The following is a 14,033-nucleotide window of genomic DNA, read 5'->3' as shown; positions in this document are numbered from 1 at the left end:
CCTGGAGGGTCTACCTACCGCCATGGCCACTGCAGAACTAATGTTTAATCATGTTTTTCGCTATTATGGATTATCTGAAGACATCGCCTCCGACAGAGGACCCCAGTTTGTCTCCCACGTCTGGAAAGCCTTCTTCTCCCTCCTGGGTGTGACCGTCAGCCTATCGTCTGGATACCATCCTCAGTCGAACGGGCAGACGGAACGGAAGATCCAGGAGATCGGCCGCTTCCTGCGAACCTTCTGTCACGGCCACCAGAACTCCTGGAACCAGTACCTGGGTTGGGCTGAGTACGCACAGAACTCCCTCCGCCAAGCCTCAACTGGACTAACACCCATCCAGTGCGTACTCGGCTACCAACCCCCGATGTTCCCCTGGGACGGGGAACCCTCCAACGTTCCGGCAGTCGATTACTGGTTCCGGGAGAGCGAGAGGGTGTGGGACTCAGCTCACCACCAGCTGCAGAGGGCCCTGCGCAGACGCAAGATGGCAGCCGACCTTCGACGCTCCGAGGCTCCTGTCTACCAGCCGGGGCAGAAGGACTGGCTGTCCACCCGGGACATCAGGATGCGTCTGCCCTGCAAGAAGCTGAGTCCCCGCTTCATTGGCCCGTTCACCATCCTTCGGCAGATCAACCCCGTCACCTATCGTCTCCAACTCCCGGCACAGTATAGCAGAATTCATCCCACATTTCACGTGTCTCTACTCAAACCTCACCACCCTTCTGTTGTTCCCTCCACAGAGCCTGACGTGGCAGCCGCCGAGCCCCCCCTTCCACTTCTCCTAGAGGACGGCACAGCCTACGTGGTCCACGAGATCCTGGATTCCCGGCGCCGTGGTGGTAAACTCGAGTACCTCGTGGACTGGGAGGACTATGGTCCCGAAGAACGCTCATGGGTTCCCAGGAATGATATCCTTGATCCTCTCCTGTTACAGAACTTCCATACCAACCATCCAGACAGACCTGCCCCGCGACCCAGGGGAAGACCACCATGACGTCGGGGTCCGCGGCCCTCAGGAGCGGGCCATGGGAGGGGGGGTACTGTCACAGACACGCCAGGCTCCACCTCACCACAGTACCCGCGCACTCAATCACCAGCATACTAATCACCGCCACCTGCATCTCATTCACTCTGCAATCACCAGCACTACAAAGCCACCACACTGACACACACTCACTGTCCGGTCTCGTTTGCACTACAACACATGTATGCTTACCTTAAGGACTCCCCATCGACATACTTACCTGCTCCAGCGATCTCCTTCATCTCCTTCGTCTCCTGGTCCCTTCGTTTGCTTACCTTCCTGTGTGTGTGAGTGTCTCCAACGTCTCCCTCCATTTCGTCTCTGCTTCCGGATCTACAAGTCTAACAAGGACAGTATCACTTTCTATTCATCTCTCAAGAACCTGATAACTACCATTTTCACTCTGTGTTCCACGTCACATAACTGCTATATTGAAACTGTGCTTTCGCGCTCTGGCTGCGAGACGGACACGCGCTCTCTTGTCATCACAGCTATGCAGTGTTTTCAGCCACATAATGTTTCTTTTAAGGTTTCAGACATTTAAATACGCATAAGCACCATTAAACAATACATTTGGAGTTTATAAAACACACACTAATGTCAGATGTCAGTGGAAGCATCAATAAACAGTGAATTCAAATATAATTTGCCGACATTTATTCATATCAGACACACAAAATGGGCCTAAGTAACTATAAAGTTTACTCTCTTATTCTTCCAGTTCACCAGCCACTTACTTGCATATATTTCAGGAGAAATTGATGTATTCACCTGCTGTAAATCAGACTGAAAGAACTCTGTGAACTGCAGTGCAAACTAAGATGGCGGCGCCCATCTCGCTTTATAGATCAAGATAAAGATCATTTATAAAAGTTTTTAAAAAATAAAACACACTCACTCACACATATTTGAGAATCGGAATATCATATAGTTGAGGACATGTAAGAAAGTTTGCGAATATTTTAAATAAAAAAGGAAAAACTAAATAATAGTGATCCATCTCTCATACAGTGTTATTGTGGCTATGTTCAGCGCTTGTGACGCGCACGCGTCGCCATGGAAACAATAAGGGCAAACATTCTAAAATAAGGGTCGCTTTAAAAAAAAACTCACTCTGGCGGTCAGTTAGAATATTTTAAACTCACGCTTGAAAGGTGTGCGTATCCTGGGTGTTTTAATATTAGAAAGCCTAAAAGAAAATTTTTGTCAGGACAGAAATTTGTGACTTTTCAGAGATTTCCTATACACAATCCTGAGCTAATGAAACTGTGGTTGCTACGCCTACGTCAACCGTGACCTTTTCAACGTAATTGTGTATTACGTGACGTCACGAACGCACATCGGAGAAAAGAGCAAGGCCTGCATTTGTGCTTATAAAACTTAAACTTTTTAATATTTTTTTTTTTAAATGACTGATTGTTTCGCTAGATAAGACCCTTATTCATTGTCTGGTGTCGTTTAAAGCCCTTTGAAGCTGACCTGAAGCTGCCATTTGGACCTTCAACCGTTTGGTGCCCATTGAAATAAATGATATGGAGAAAAATCCTAGAATGTTTACATCAAAAACCTTAATTTCTTTTCGACTGAAGAAAGAAAGACATGGACATCTTGGATGACATGGGGATGAGTAAATTATCAGCAAAAGTTTATTTAAAAGTGAACTAATCCTTTAAGGGTGGTCTGCTTATGATGTCACATGCTGTCGCCACCCAATGAAATTGGAGTGTGTTTACACGTGCTTCAGACACTGGTCACGCTGATGGCGGTCACCATGGCATCGATCCAAAACACAGTGTTGAATTCTACTTTGAAAAGGAACACTACATACACTCACCTGATCGCTGATATCATCAGGTTGATCATGTACAGGTACACGGGTTATACCAGGTAGATCGATCAGAGTGAGGTCACACACATCAGGAGATGAAATTTCCAAAGTGATAAACTCATCACTGATTCCAACTGTATTTCCAGCAAGCTCGTTTTGAGCTGTTGAATACACATGTAAGGTTTACAACGGACATACACAAGAGTATAGATTTGACGAGTCTGAATCTTATGAAATCTACCTCTGTACTTACTGCAGGGCTGTGTACCATTCACAACTGAATAGAGTATACCTTTTAAATACTTTGGAATAATTCAAATTTTTAATGTTTTTGAAATATTACAATTTAAAATGAACATTTTCTATTTTAATATATCATTTAAAATAGTCCTTTTATGGCTTGTTTCCACTTAGCGGTACGGTTCAGTTCAGTACAGTAACGGTACTCAATTTTTGCCATTTCCATTGTCAAAATTTGTGAATGGTACCCTAATTCCGAACCGTACTGTACCACTTTTTTGGGACCCTATCATTGGGGGTACCAAGCACAATAGTACCGTACCAAAAGGGTGGAGCTACACTCTGCAGAACGTTGATTGGTTGACAGAAAACCATCCGGAATGACAACACAAGAGACGCCACACAAATGTGGTCCAGGCAATGCGTACATTGATTATCTTCACTTCATGTAGGCTATATAACAAAACAAAATAGAAAACACAACTTAAATTTTAAAAAAATATAAAACCTATTAATGTGTGGTTCAGGCAATATGTGCATAAGTACTCTGATTATCCTCACTGTATGTAGCCTATAATACAATTAGACAAAACAAAATTATGACAATAAAAATAAACAAGACAAAACAACCCTCTCTTTTTGTTAAAAGTCAGTTTTAATTATCAATAATAACCACTATAAAAGTATAAGTATAAAGAACGAGAAAGTATAAAATAAGAAATGAAGACAAGCAAACAATTCAGTCAAACGTACAGCACACTAAGTGCAATGGTAAAGTCAAATAAAAATATAAAGTTGTGAAACTTCACTTTGCCCTCAGCCAAAACGATTTGCCCGGGAACAAATTATAAATTCATGAGACCAAAGATTGCCTGTTATACACAAGATGAATGATATCTCGTTTTTAACCACTACAGAGACATCAGAGCCAGCGGCAAATGTCAGAAGGACTAGCCAAGGTACAGCTGCTCTCGGCTGGGTACATTAGCACTGAGCGCCTGGTGATCGCCTGGATCTCACAACTCCGACAACATCAGATCAAATTTTCAAATAGGCACTATCTTTATAAATAATGTTGGTGTGCAGCAAGCAAAGCTTGTCTTCTTGCGACAGACAGCCTCAAGCCATGAGGCAAGAACAAGATCTGCTGTATGTCCTCCATTGTTGTTTACTGTGTTGTTTTTTTTTCTTTGTGCGAGAATGACGACGACCACTACTGTCCGGCTACACCTCGCCTATCAAGTAAGGGTATTGTTGGCGGTGGAACGCAAGCCTGATCAGGTTGTACTGTTCTGAACCGTACCTAACTGTACTGTACTGAACCGTACCGCTCAGTGGAAACGAGGCATTAATTTGTAATAATATTTCAATTTTTTTCTATTTTTATTGCATGTTTGATCAAACAAATGCAGCCTTGGTGAGTTCTTGGTGACTTCCTTCAAAATCATGAATTATTTTAAACTTTTGGCCACTAGTGTAAATTGTTTAATTTATTTGAATTGATTATCAATAAAACGTTCCTTCCAATTCAAATTCCACTTCAACATAGTTGTACTATGGAGCATGGCTAATTTAATTCATATTTGTTGATAGAAAAGAAACCAAATGTTGAATTCTGAATTGTGCACAACCCTGTTGGACACAATTACAAAAATTACACAATTACACGAAATTACCACCTGACAATATTATATTATATTATATTATATATATATATTAGGGCTGTCAATCGATTAAAATTTTTAATCTAATTAATTACATACACTGTGATTAATTAATCTAAATTAATCGCATACATAATTCTTTGCTGTGAAAGTATTAAATATTTCAATTAGTCTTCGGTGGTAACAGACATGGTCATCCACACAAACAGTAAAAAGTGCCCTACCCACGTGATTTGCAAGCCCGATACTGACAATTAAGTACCCGTCACTCTCACTATAATTCTTTCTTGCCCTCTTTGCAAAAAAAAAAAAAAAAAGTAGTGATTTTATAGCTTTGTAAGAGAAGATGCTTTTTTGCTAAACCTAAAAAGTATTAAAAAGTAGAATTTAGAAGTTATATTAACTAATAATATAATTTTCTACCATATACAATTGAATGCACCTAGCTAACAACAACTTGCTTTGTTCTGGTTTCACCTCACTCCAGTCTAAACTAACTGGTTTTATAAGTAAGCCTAATTTACTACACATTGTCATTTAAATAACCTGAAAATACTGTGGATTATTAAGGCTAATTTTACTAACCACTCTTGCTAAATGAGGTAAGCACACTTATGTTCTCATTTCAGAGTTGTTCAAGTAAATGATTCATTATAGACCGTGTGGACAGATCCATAGACATCATAAGTTGTTGTCATGATTCATTCAAATGAATCTGTTCAAATCGGACGAATCGGACATTAGCAGGGCTGGACTGGGACAAAAAAATGGCCCTGGCATTTTTGCTCAGACCGGCCCACCACAATCAGTCGGACACCACCCACCAGAGTATTACAATTATTTGGTAGAGTTATTAAAAGTACACTTAGTAAGAGTAGGATTTCTAGATGGACAATGTGCTCCATGATATAAAAGCTAGTTAACCCTTAGAACGTGGATGTAGAATACTGATAATTCTATAAAGATTTTTTTTTTTTTTTTTTTTTTTTTAAATGAAACAGACAGCAGAAAAACTATATTTACAATTACAAATATACTTTGTTTTAAAGAGCACAAACCCCTGTTTAAGAATCAAACATTTACCTCTCATTGTTTAGATACTCCCCATTAAAAACAATGAAAAAGAAAACTATACTACCAAATTACTCACAAAAAACGTCCTAATAAAATGATAAGAATGCTATTCACTTGCCATAAACAACCAAGTGTTCATACCAGAGTAATAGGGTACAAAAGTTACAAAACATAACTTTTTATAGCCGAAAAGTGAGATCTAGTAGACCATCATCATGACTAACAGCTATAAATAGACACCTATAGTCTTGTTGTGAAATAAACACATCATCAGTAATATTACATTATAATAATAACCTGATTTTTTTTTTTTTTTTTTTTTTTTTGAAAAATCAAATTGCATCATTTCAGGTTTTTCTATGAGAAGGGCCGTTACTGCATAAGTGAACTCTGATAGCTACTAGGGCACTGCTAACTACAAAAAACAGTGCAAAACAACTTTTGCTGTGCTATTTGACTTTCGCTGACTGAGTGACCAGTGCAGTATAGGTGACAGTCTGACTTTATAATAACGACGACGATTATGTTGTCTTATAATATTCATTCATTTAAGCATCATCGTCGTCGTCGCATCATGAGTCCCTCGCTGTTAATCATGTAACTCTCCTGCTAACTCTGTCCCTCATTGGCTTCACTGCTCTTCTGCCTTACAGGTCTCCTCCATGTTCTTCTATGTTCACCTGTTTTTGCACGTCAGGTACTGTAAGTTTGGAAACTGAAGCTATAGTAACCGCACTAAACATGCCTGTAATTTTTGCACGTTGAGGCATCAACCTCTACATTTTTTTTATTTATTTTTTTTTTTGCCCGCAACTTCTCCGCACCCCCCTTGCACTTGCACTTTTGTTTCTCCATCCTCCTAATCCATGGATGTTCTGGCGAAACAGACGGGACGGGCTGGAGTCTGTTAAGAGATGTGATTGGGCCAGCCCAGTGTCAGTATGGAAAATGAACCAATGGGCCACTGTCCCTGCTTTATGGGCCGGTCGTTGGCCAATTTTATGTTTATTAAAAAAAAAATCATATCATATAGCGGCCCCGCCCTCAAGTGCGTCGGCCCACCGGGCATTTGCCCGGTATGCCAGATTACGAGTCCAGGCCTGGACATTAGCGGACGTTGAGCAGATCATTGAGCGTTGAGCGGATCATAACGCGTGCGAATCGCGACTGTTATTAGGACATCGCAAAAGATTTGTCAACACAGAAAACACTTCACCACTGGATAGGATTTTCTTTTTGTTTACTGAAAGTGTGGTTTATGTAAGCTGCAGGCGCTTGTCAGAGAAGATGAGAGAATGACGTTCTTTTGAGCTCTATTAACACCCAACGGTTATTCAGGAAAAACATTCTCCGAATGCGCCTCGTGAAACATGGATTCAGTCTTACGAACTTTTAGCATTGTGTCAGTTGATTTAGATTATTATGTGTGAGGTAGAGAGAGTGCAAAGACGGTGCTTACATTGAAGAAGAAGAGAGCTCGCGCGCACAAGGGAGGAGCTCTGCTCGTTTTGTCCGCGCAGCAGTCATCTCCCTCCTTTATTTTACAGTCGAAAGGTGGCTAGAACCATAGACATCATATAGGCTAGAACGGCTCCAGGTTCAAAGGTCAATACGGAATGGATAAATCTGCGTTATTTTTTTAACGCGTTATTTTTTCTCAGATTAATTAATCGAAATTAACGCGTTATTTTGACAGCTCTAATATATTTTTTCATCAGGATTCACATCTGAGATCAGGATGGATTATCTTTAAGGGATTTTGTTCATACTCACCTTTTCTAACAAGGTTATCCACCTTTAATGGGTCATAAAAGGTCTCTCTGTGACCTCGGTAAGAAATGGCCCCTGACCACGGTCCTTTTTTGAGCTTCCGCAATTTCAACTCGAGAGGACAACGTGTAACAATACCTTAAAGAAGAAAAATAAATAAAAATCTCTCAGTACAAACGTGCAGCATCACATAGCCTAATGTTGTAGTAGAGTGACACTCAAAAACACAGCTGATACAAGGCGTGTCCCAATTTGTGTACTTATGCTCTTTTCTATGTCAGTTTTTAGTATAGTGCGAATAGTGTCTTTGTGGTATAAGCTGTGTCCCAATTCAGGGGCCGCGCACTTCAAAGTGCATGAAAGGGGTGGGGTTTTGGAGGCCAGGTCTGTGCAACAAAACCATTCCAAAAGTAGTGTAATCACAGCACAAGTGTAAAGGTATTCCAATCCCAGACGTGGCAACAATGAGCCGAGCGTTGTTACATGGCTAGCGACTGTGTGACAGACAGCTGACAGTTGACGTTTATGTGTGCATTTTAAAGTTTTATGACTTTCTGTTGGGTTTTGACACGTTCACTGCTGACGACGACAGGACACTGGGCCAAAATATGTATGGTTAAACTATGTAATGTTAGTTTTATATCGTTAGCAACTAGTTAACCTTGTTTGTTTTTATGTTAAATGAAATGTTAACTGTCAGTTGTTTTAACTAAAAGAAACTTTCACTTAAAACTTTCACTTATTTTTCTTAAAATATAGCCTACCTGCTGAGCATGACTTAAGACACAATTTGAATGGACCATAGACCTGTTTTGTATGTTCAAATATTTCTGATTCTATTTTAATATATTTATATAATATGCTCCATCAGCGTCTCCCTTCTCAGCCGAATGAAAGTGTACACAAATGTTTTGTTTTGTTTTATATACTGATAATTTAAAATGTTATGCTATTTTTCTGATGTTACATCTAAGTTCTGTTGTATATAGTTGTAAAAGGTACTTTATGTAATGTAGCTTTAGAACGATGTATTTAATGTAAAAACATTTAATTTACATGATGAAAAAAATATTATATAGCCTACATATAATTTTTCATGTAAAATTACAAGTTGCATAAAATAAATAAACAATGAACAGAACAATGATTTTTTATTTACACATGTGAACATATGTAAAAAAAAAAAAAAAAAATGTTTAACAGAAATTACTCTGGCTCATTTACAAATAAATTACGTTACTATACAACTTATGCATTTGCTAACTTACATCAAAAAATAAACTGTACAGAAATTAGGCTGTTTCATTGACAAAGTGACATTTAAATAATATTTATATTGACACATTTTAATGCACTGTACTTCTGTTCTTGAAAAAAGTGGAGGGAAAGCAGCCTTGGGCTGACGTAATTCGAAAGCGACTTCAAGTGCACCCTCTCCGTTTCCCAGTGGAATGAAGCTCCCATTTCAATACACTTCGCGGTCTACACTATCCTACAGTTCATTGCGCACCAGTGACGACAGGATTTCAGGTGTGAATTCAAATAAATGTAAGCAATGCCCCGGTTTCACCAATCAAACTGTAATATCCGTGATGTCCAAATCGTCAGTTTTTCAAAAATGCAATATTTGTCTCCGAGATGGAGTGCAGTTGAATAAAATCCTTAAGTACTATACTTTAAATTCAGACTTAAATACAGAGTAAATGTATAAATATGAATGTATATATTTTTCAAGTTAACATTTTAACTTGCTAAAGATATAAAACTAACATTACATACTTTAACCATATATATTTTGGTCCAGTGTCCTGTCGTCGTCAGCAGTGAACGTGTCAAAACCCAACAGAAAGTCATAAAACTTTAAAATGCACACATAAACGTCAACTGTCAGCTGTCTCTCACACAGTCGCTAGCCATGTAACGACGCTCGGCTCATTGTTGCCACGTCTGGGATTGGAATACCTTTACACCTGTGCTGTGATTACACTACTTTTGTTATGGTTTTGTTGCACAGACCTGGCAACCGTCCACTCCAAAACCCCACCCCTTTCATGCACTTCGAAGTGCGCGGCCCCTGAATTGGGACACAGCTATAGTGTTATAGTGTGCACTTGAAATACTTAGATGATAATTATCCCGAAAAAAAAGTGTAGAATGTTAGACCCTTCATCAAATCACCAGACAAAATAATATTATAACATTCATACACTAGGCGGAAGAGTTACACTTATAAGAAATAAAAATCCACGAAGAACCTTAAGCATCCATGAAACCATCCATAAAGGTTCTTTATAGTATAATGTTTAGATTATCAAAATGTAAAAAAAAACAAAAACAAAAAAAACTTTTGGAACCTTTTATTAATAAGAGTATACTGTACATAATGCATACTGTAAGAGCATAGTGTCTAGTATGTCATTTGGGACACACCTATAGACTTTACTTTTAATTCTGGGTTTGAAATTAGATCCTAGTAAGTCCTAGTAAGACTGCATATCTCGGCTGCCACATTATTAAGCTCAATCAAAAGCCATCTCAATTTTTAGAAGGATCCTTGGTTGGCAACCTTCACTTTCGACTAATTTTGAAGAATACATCAAGTTTATCTTTCATGTCCTTTAATTACCCACAATCCTCTTCACAGAAAAGAATTAGCGGAAAAAGAATTGGTACTCAGCTTATCCAATTTCATTAAGTAATTCTGGCCGTAATGTAAACCACTAGGAGAACACAAACAGTTGTCATTCACTGTATTGCATTAATAGAAAGTAGGCCCTAAAGTTAACACTCGACCAGAACCAAATACAAATAAAAAATGCCATTGGTGAGTATATGAAACAGTGTCAAGCTCTTTGGACAAAAACATCTACTAAATAAAGAAAAAATTATGTAAATTTTTAAATGGGTTTCATTTTCATTTTTCAACATTACTGAGTGTCAGCTTTTTCCAACAATTGTAATAGATGGGGGCATGGCAATAAGATGTTCAATAAATAATACTGTTGGTAATTCTCATTTAGTCACAAGGTTCTGAAATAAAAGTAACTTAAGAATCTTACCACTTCCTCGAGGTAAAGCCACCCCAGAGAGAGCCTCCAAAACAGAACTCTTTCCAGAACTCTGATCTCCCACCACTGCAATGGATGGTAGATCTATATCCTTATCAATGCCGATGAACCTCAGAGAGTCAATCAACTCAATCAAAGGCTGAACAGACTCAATGAAATGATTGTGGAATGCTCCATGTGTTTGTGATTCTGAAAATGAGCTTTATAATAAAAAACATTAAAACAGAGACATTATGTTTTGATCATTAATTAGATTATTTAGATTTATTTTTATTTACTAAGAGTCCAATGCTGGACATACAAGCATCACATGAGAATTCTCATTTTTTTCTGAGATTTCATTTTTCAAACCAACAAAATGTCACCACCCCATCACAAATGTTGTATTGTGTTTAACAGCAGTCTTTTGTAGATGAAAGTGACATTTTTTTTATCTTATTTCAAAATTTCCCTATTATATTTCGATACACAATTACATAACATTTTCATGCTTAATTTGCAAAAGAAATCAGTAAAATCTATATAAAAATGAAGCTGAATACCTCCCTTCATCTTGGGAATCAGAGTCTATTATTTTGTCCAGGCCATCCATCGTTTGTCTGAAAACGAATTAAGAATTAAAATTCTAAACAGAGATTACTCTCTAATTACTTTGTTAAATGAAATAATTACGAGGAATATGGTACCTGCAAAAAGCCCAACATGTTTAGTCTAAACAAACAGCATGTTCAGTGCAGTACTTTCGCTTAACCCAAATAGTGATATGTGATGAAAAGAAAGAAACTCTTGTCTCCTTACCTTATACTTGCATTATGTGAGAAACAGTTCAAAATCTGAAAGGCATATATACTGTAGACTGCGTTTCACACTATGTTCATTATTCATTAACAGACTGTACACCAATAAAACTAAAGTTCCTTGTTTGTAAGTAACTAAATATGAGATAACTCATATAAATTCATTGAATTTTCATATATCTGGAGACAGGTTCAATCAGAACTAATTCATAGATAAATTCTTGACTTTGTCCTCAAGTTTATTAAGGCAGTTACTATGGCTGTCAATAAACCAGTAAAAATCATTTTCAGTTTTGTTTTGCTTCCTGTAATTTTCAGGTTACTGTGCCTATATCCTTCTATTTGATTTTTTAATGAAGACTTTTAAATGGTGTGAGTCATTTGTAATCTTTATTTATTTATTTATTTATTTATTTATTCATTCATTCTCTAATACTTCAGATAACTATAATACTCCTTGGACATCAGTTTCATATGATAATGAGATGTAACCCTGGGGAATAGTTTAGCTAGGATTAGGGATCAAAAAGGTAATCAATTATAATACATTTTCTGAGTTGTAGCTGTCATAGGTTTTTTGTTCCGTTGTGTCTCTCAGTCTTCCTAATTTATTGGAAAAAAGAGCCTTCCCCTGACAAGTTTTTGGTAAGAATTTGCAAGTTTTTCATATCATGCTGACACTAGTTTAAAGAAAATTTATTGGACTGGTGCCAGTTATACACAGTCTGTGGAACTGACTGAGATGGGGAACCTCGAATGAAAGGTGTACATCCTCACCAAGGGGTATTCCAGAAAGCAGGTTATGTGACATACCCAGGTATTAAGGGTAAGTAAGTGAATAACCTCAACTTTTGGTTCCAAAAACTGAGGTAACTTTCAGGGTATGTAAGTAGCCATAGCAATTTAGTCTCTGAACATAACTTGCTCCAGAGCAGCTCATGTTCCAGGGTTAGTTTACTTCTATTTCAGAAGAATGCGTGACCTATTGATGAGGCTACAGTGGGCGTGACAGATTCCACACAATATTAGGGTACAATGGGGCTAAAGGCACACCTTAAGAAAAATTGTGCTTTTCACTACTCTCAAACTATATGATTGCACGAAAAATATATATGTTTGGGTAACGCTTTAGATTACAGCCCGGAAAGTACTGCGTAATTACAACGAATTTACAGCATAACTTTCAATAATTATAGTGTAACTATACAGTAAGTATGTGTAAGTATAGGGGAACAATATGTAAAGTATTGGGAATAAAGGGGTAACAACCAGGAAAAATAACAATTTATTTATACTGTAAATATTTTATATCTAAGGGGTACTTATGACATATAACTAAGGGGTAAATATGACATTACAGGCCGTAAATTAAATTGGAGCTTGTTACGCTCTTATTTCATGTAGTTACAGGTTAAGTATGACATACGGGCCTTAACACTAGAACTACCAAGGCAGTCATTTTGACCGTTTTAAAGATTTGCAATGTAATAACTTTGTTGAAATAAAACCCATATAACTACAGTTCCATGACTTTTCTTAAATTAATGTAAATTTTATTTTAACATTGTTATTTTATTAAAATTTCAAAACACAAAAGAGTTCTGAGTATTTCTACCTTGAATGGCCATAGCGGTCAATTTGACCGCTCATATTGCAGGCGTATCTCCTCAGCGCTTTTTCCCGCGGTTAAAGATGTGCGTAGCTGTTGCCTAGCAACCTTTCTCTGGCAGTTTTGTATGCTTTTGATAAGCTAAAACTTAGCTTTACCGTCAAAATGGCAACAAGAAAGAAAATGACTGTCACTGAGGTTTTATCCTTGCTTGAGAACATTGATGATGCAGAGTCTGATGGAGGAGCAGAGAGCGATGTCTCTTGGTCTCTTGACAGTTCGTCTGACACTGATTCTGAGGTTCTGAGTCCTAATATAACAGAACTATTTATTCATTCTAGATTTCATTAGAGGCTGCATAAAATTGTTTCCGATTCGTGTGGTCCAAACATTTCCGATAATGCTAAAGCATTGTAAACTCCAAAAGTCAAAATGTATTGAATAAAGACAGATGTAATCATTTCCAAAATTCACAATATGTTTTTATCTAACGAAATATTCTGCTTCATTTTATATTTGTTGACATTTTGACTTTCAAAAACAACATTTTAACTGCGGTGAAAAACTTTGATCTCCAGCTTGCCGGATGCAAATTGCAGAAAGCAAATTGCGGCATGCACTTTTGTGGGAGGTCTAGTAGCTCTTACACAATAATATCACGAACATATTATATTATGTATGCTTAAATTACCCCACATTTTTCATTAAACATGACCATAGAAGCTTTGAAGTAAATATAACATGAAAAAAATGACATTCACTGCTGTCTGGTATGAACAGTCAAAATGACCGCTATTGGCAGTTCTAGTAGTTATAGAATTCCGGTAGTGCTAGTGTTAAATTAAAGTGGAGCTTGTTACCCTCTTATTTCATGTAGTTACAGGGTAAATATGACATTACGGGCCGTAAATTAAAGTGGAGCTTGTTACCCTCTTATTTCATGTAGTTACAGGTTAAGT

The 14,033-nt window shown here is 37.7% G+C and overlaps 1 protein-coding gene across 3 annotated transcripts in view; it reads right to left on the bottom strand.

The window, feature by feature from the left end:
- LOC137004514 (interferon-induced GTP-binding protein Mx-like) overlaps nt 1-11,520 on the bottom strand; it is a 28,920-nt gene extending 17,400 nt beyond the window's left edge. For 2 of the 3 annotated variants that reach the window (XM_067364904.1, XM_067364906.1), the window contains exons 1-5: nt 11,467-11,520; nt 11,211-11,267; nt 10,660-10,868; nt 7,604-7,738; nt 2,859-3,013 (exon numbers count right to left, since the gene is read on the bottom strand). In XM_067364904.1, coding sequence (XP_067221005.1) covers nt 2,859-3,013; nt 7,604-7,738; nt 10,660-10,868; nt 11,211-11,260 — 549 coding nt within the window. In that variant the 5' untranslated portion in view covers nt 11,261-11,267; nt 11,467-11,520. The remainder of the gene's footprint in view (nt 1-2,858; nt 3,014-7,603; nt 7,739-10,659; nt 10,869-11,210; nt 11,268-11,466) is intronic. The other variant, XM_067364905.1, reaches the window with a different exon arrangement.
- Between the last annotated feature and the right edge of the window lie 2,513 nt (nt 11,521-14,033).

The sequence above is a fragment of the Chanodichthys erythropterus genome, chromosome 17, assembly GCF_024489055.1.
Source record: "Chanodichthys erythropterus isolate Z2021 chromosome 17, ASM2448905v1, whole genome shotgun sequence".
NCBI lineage: Eukaryota > Metazoa > Chordata > Actinopteri > Cypriniformes > Xenocyprididae > Chanodichthys > Chanodichthys erythropterus.
This window is presented reverse-complemented; position numbering and strand designations above follow the sequence as displayed.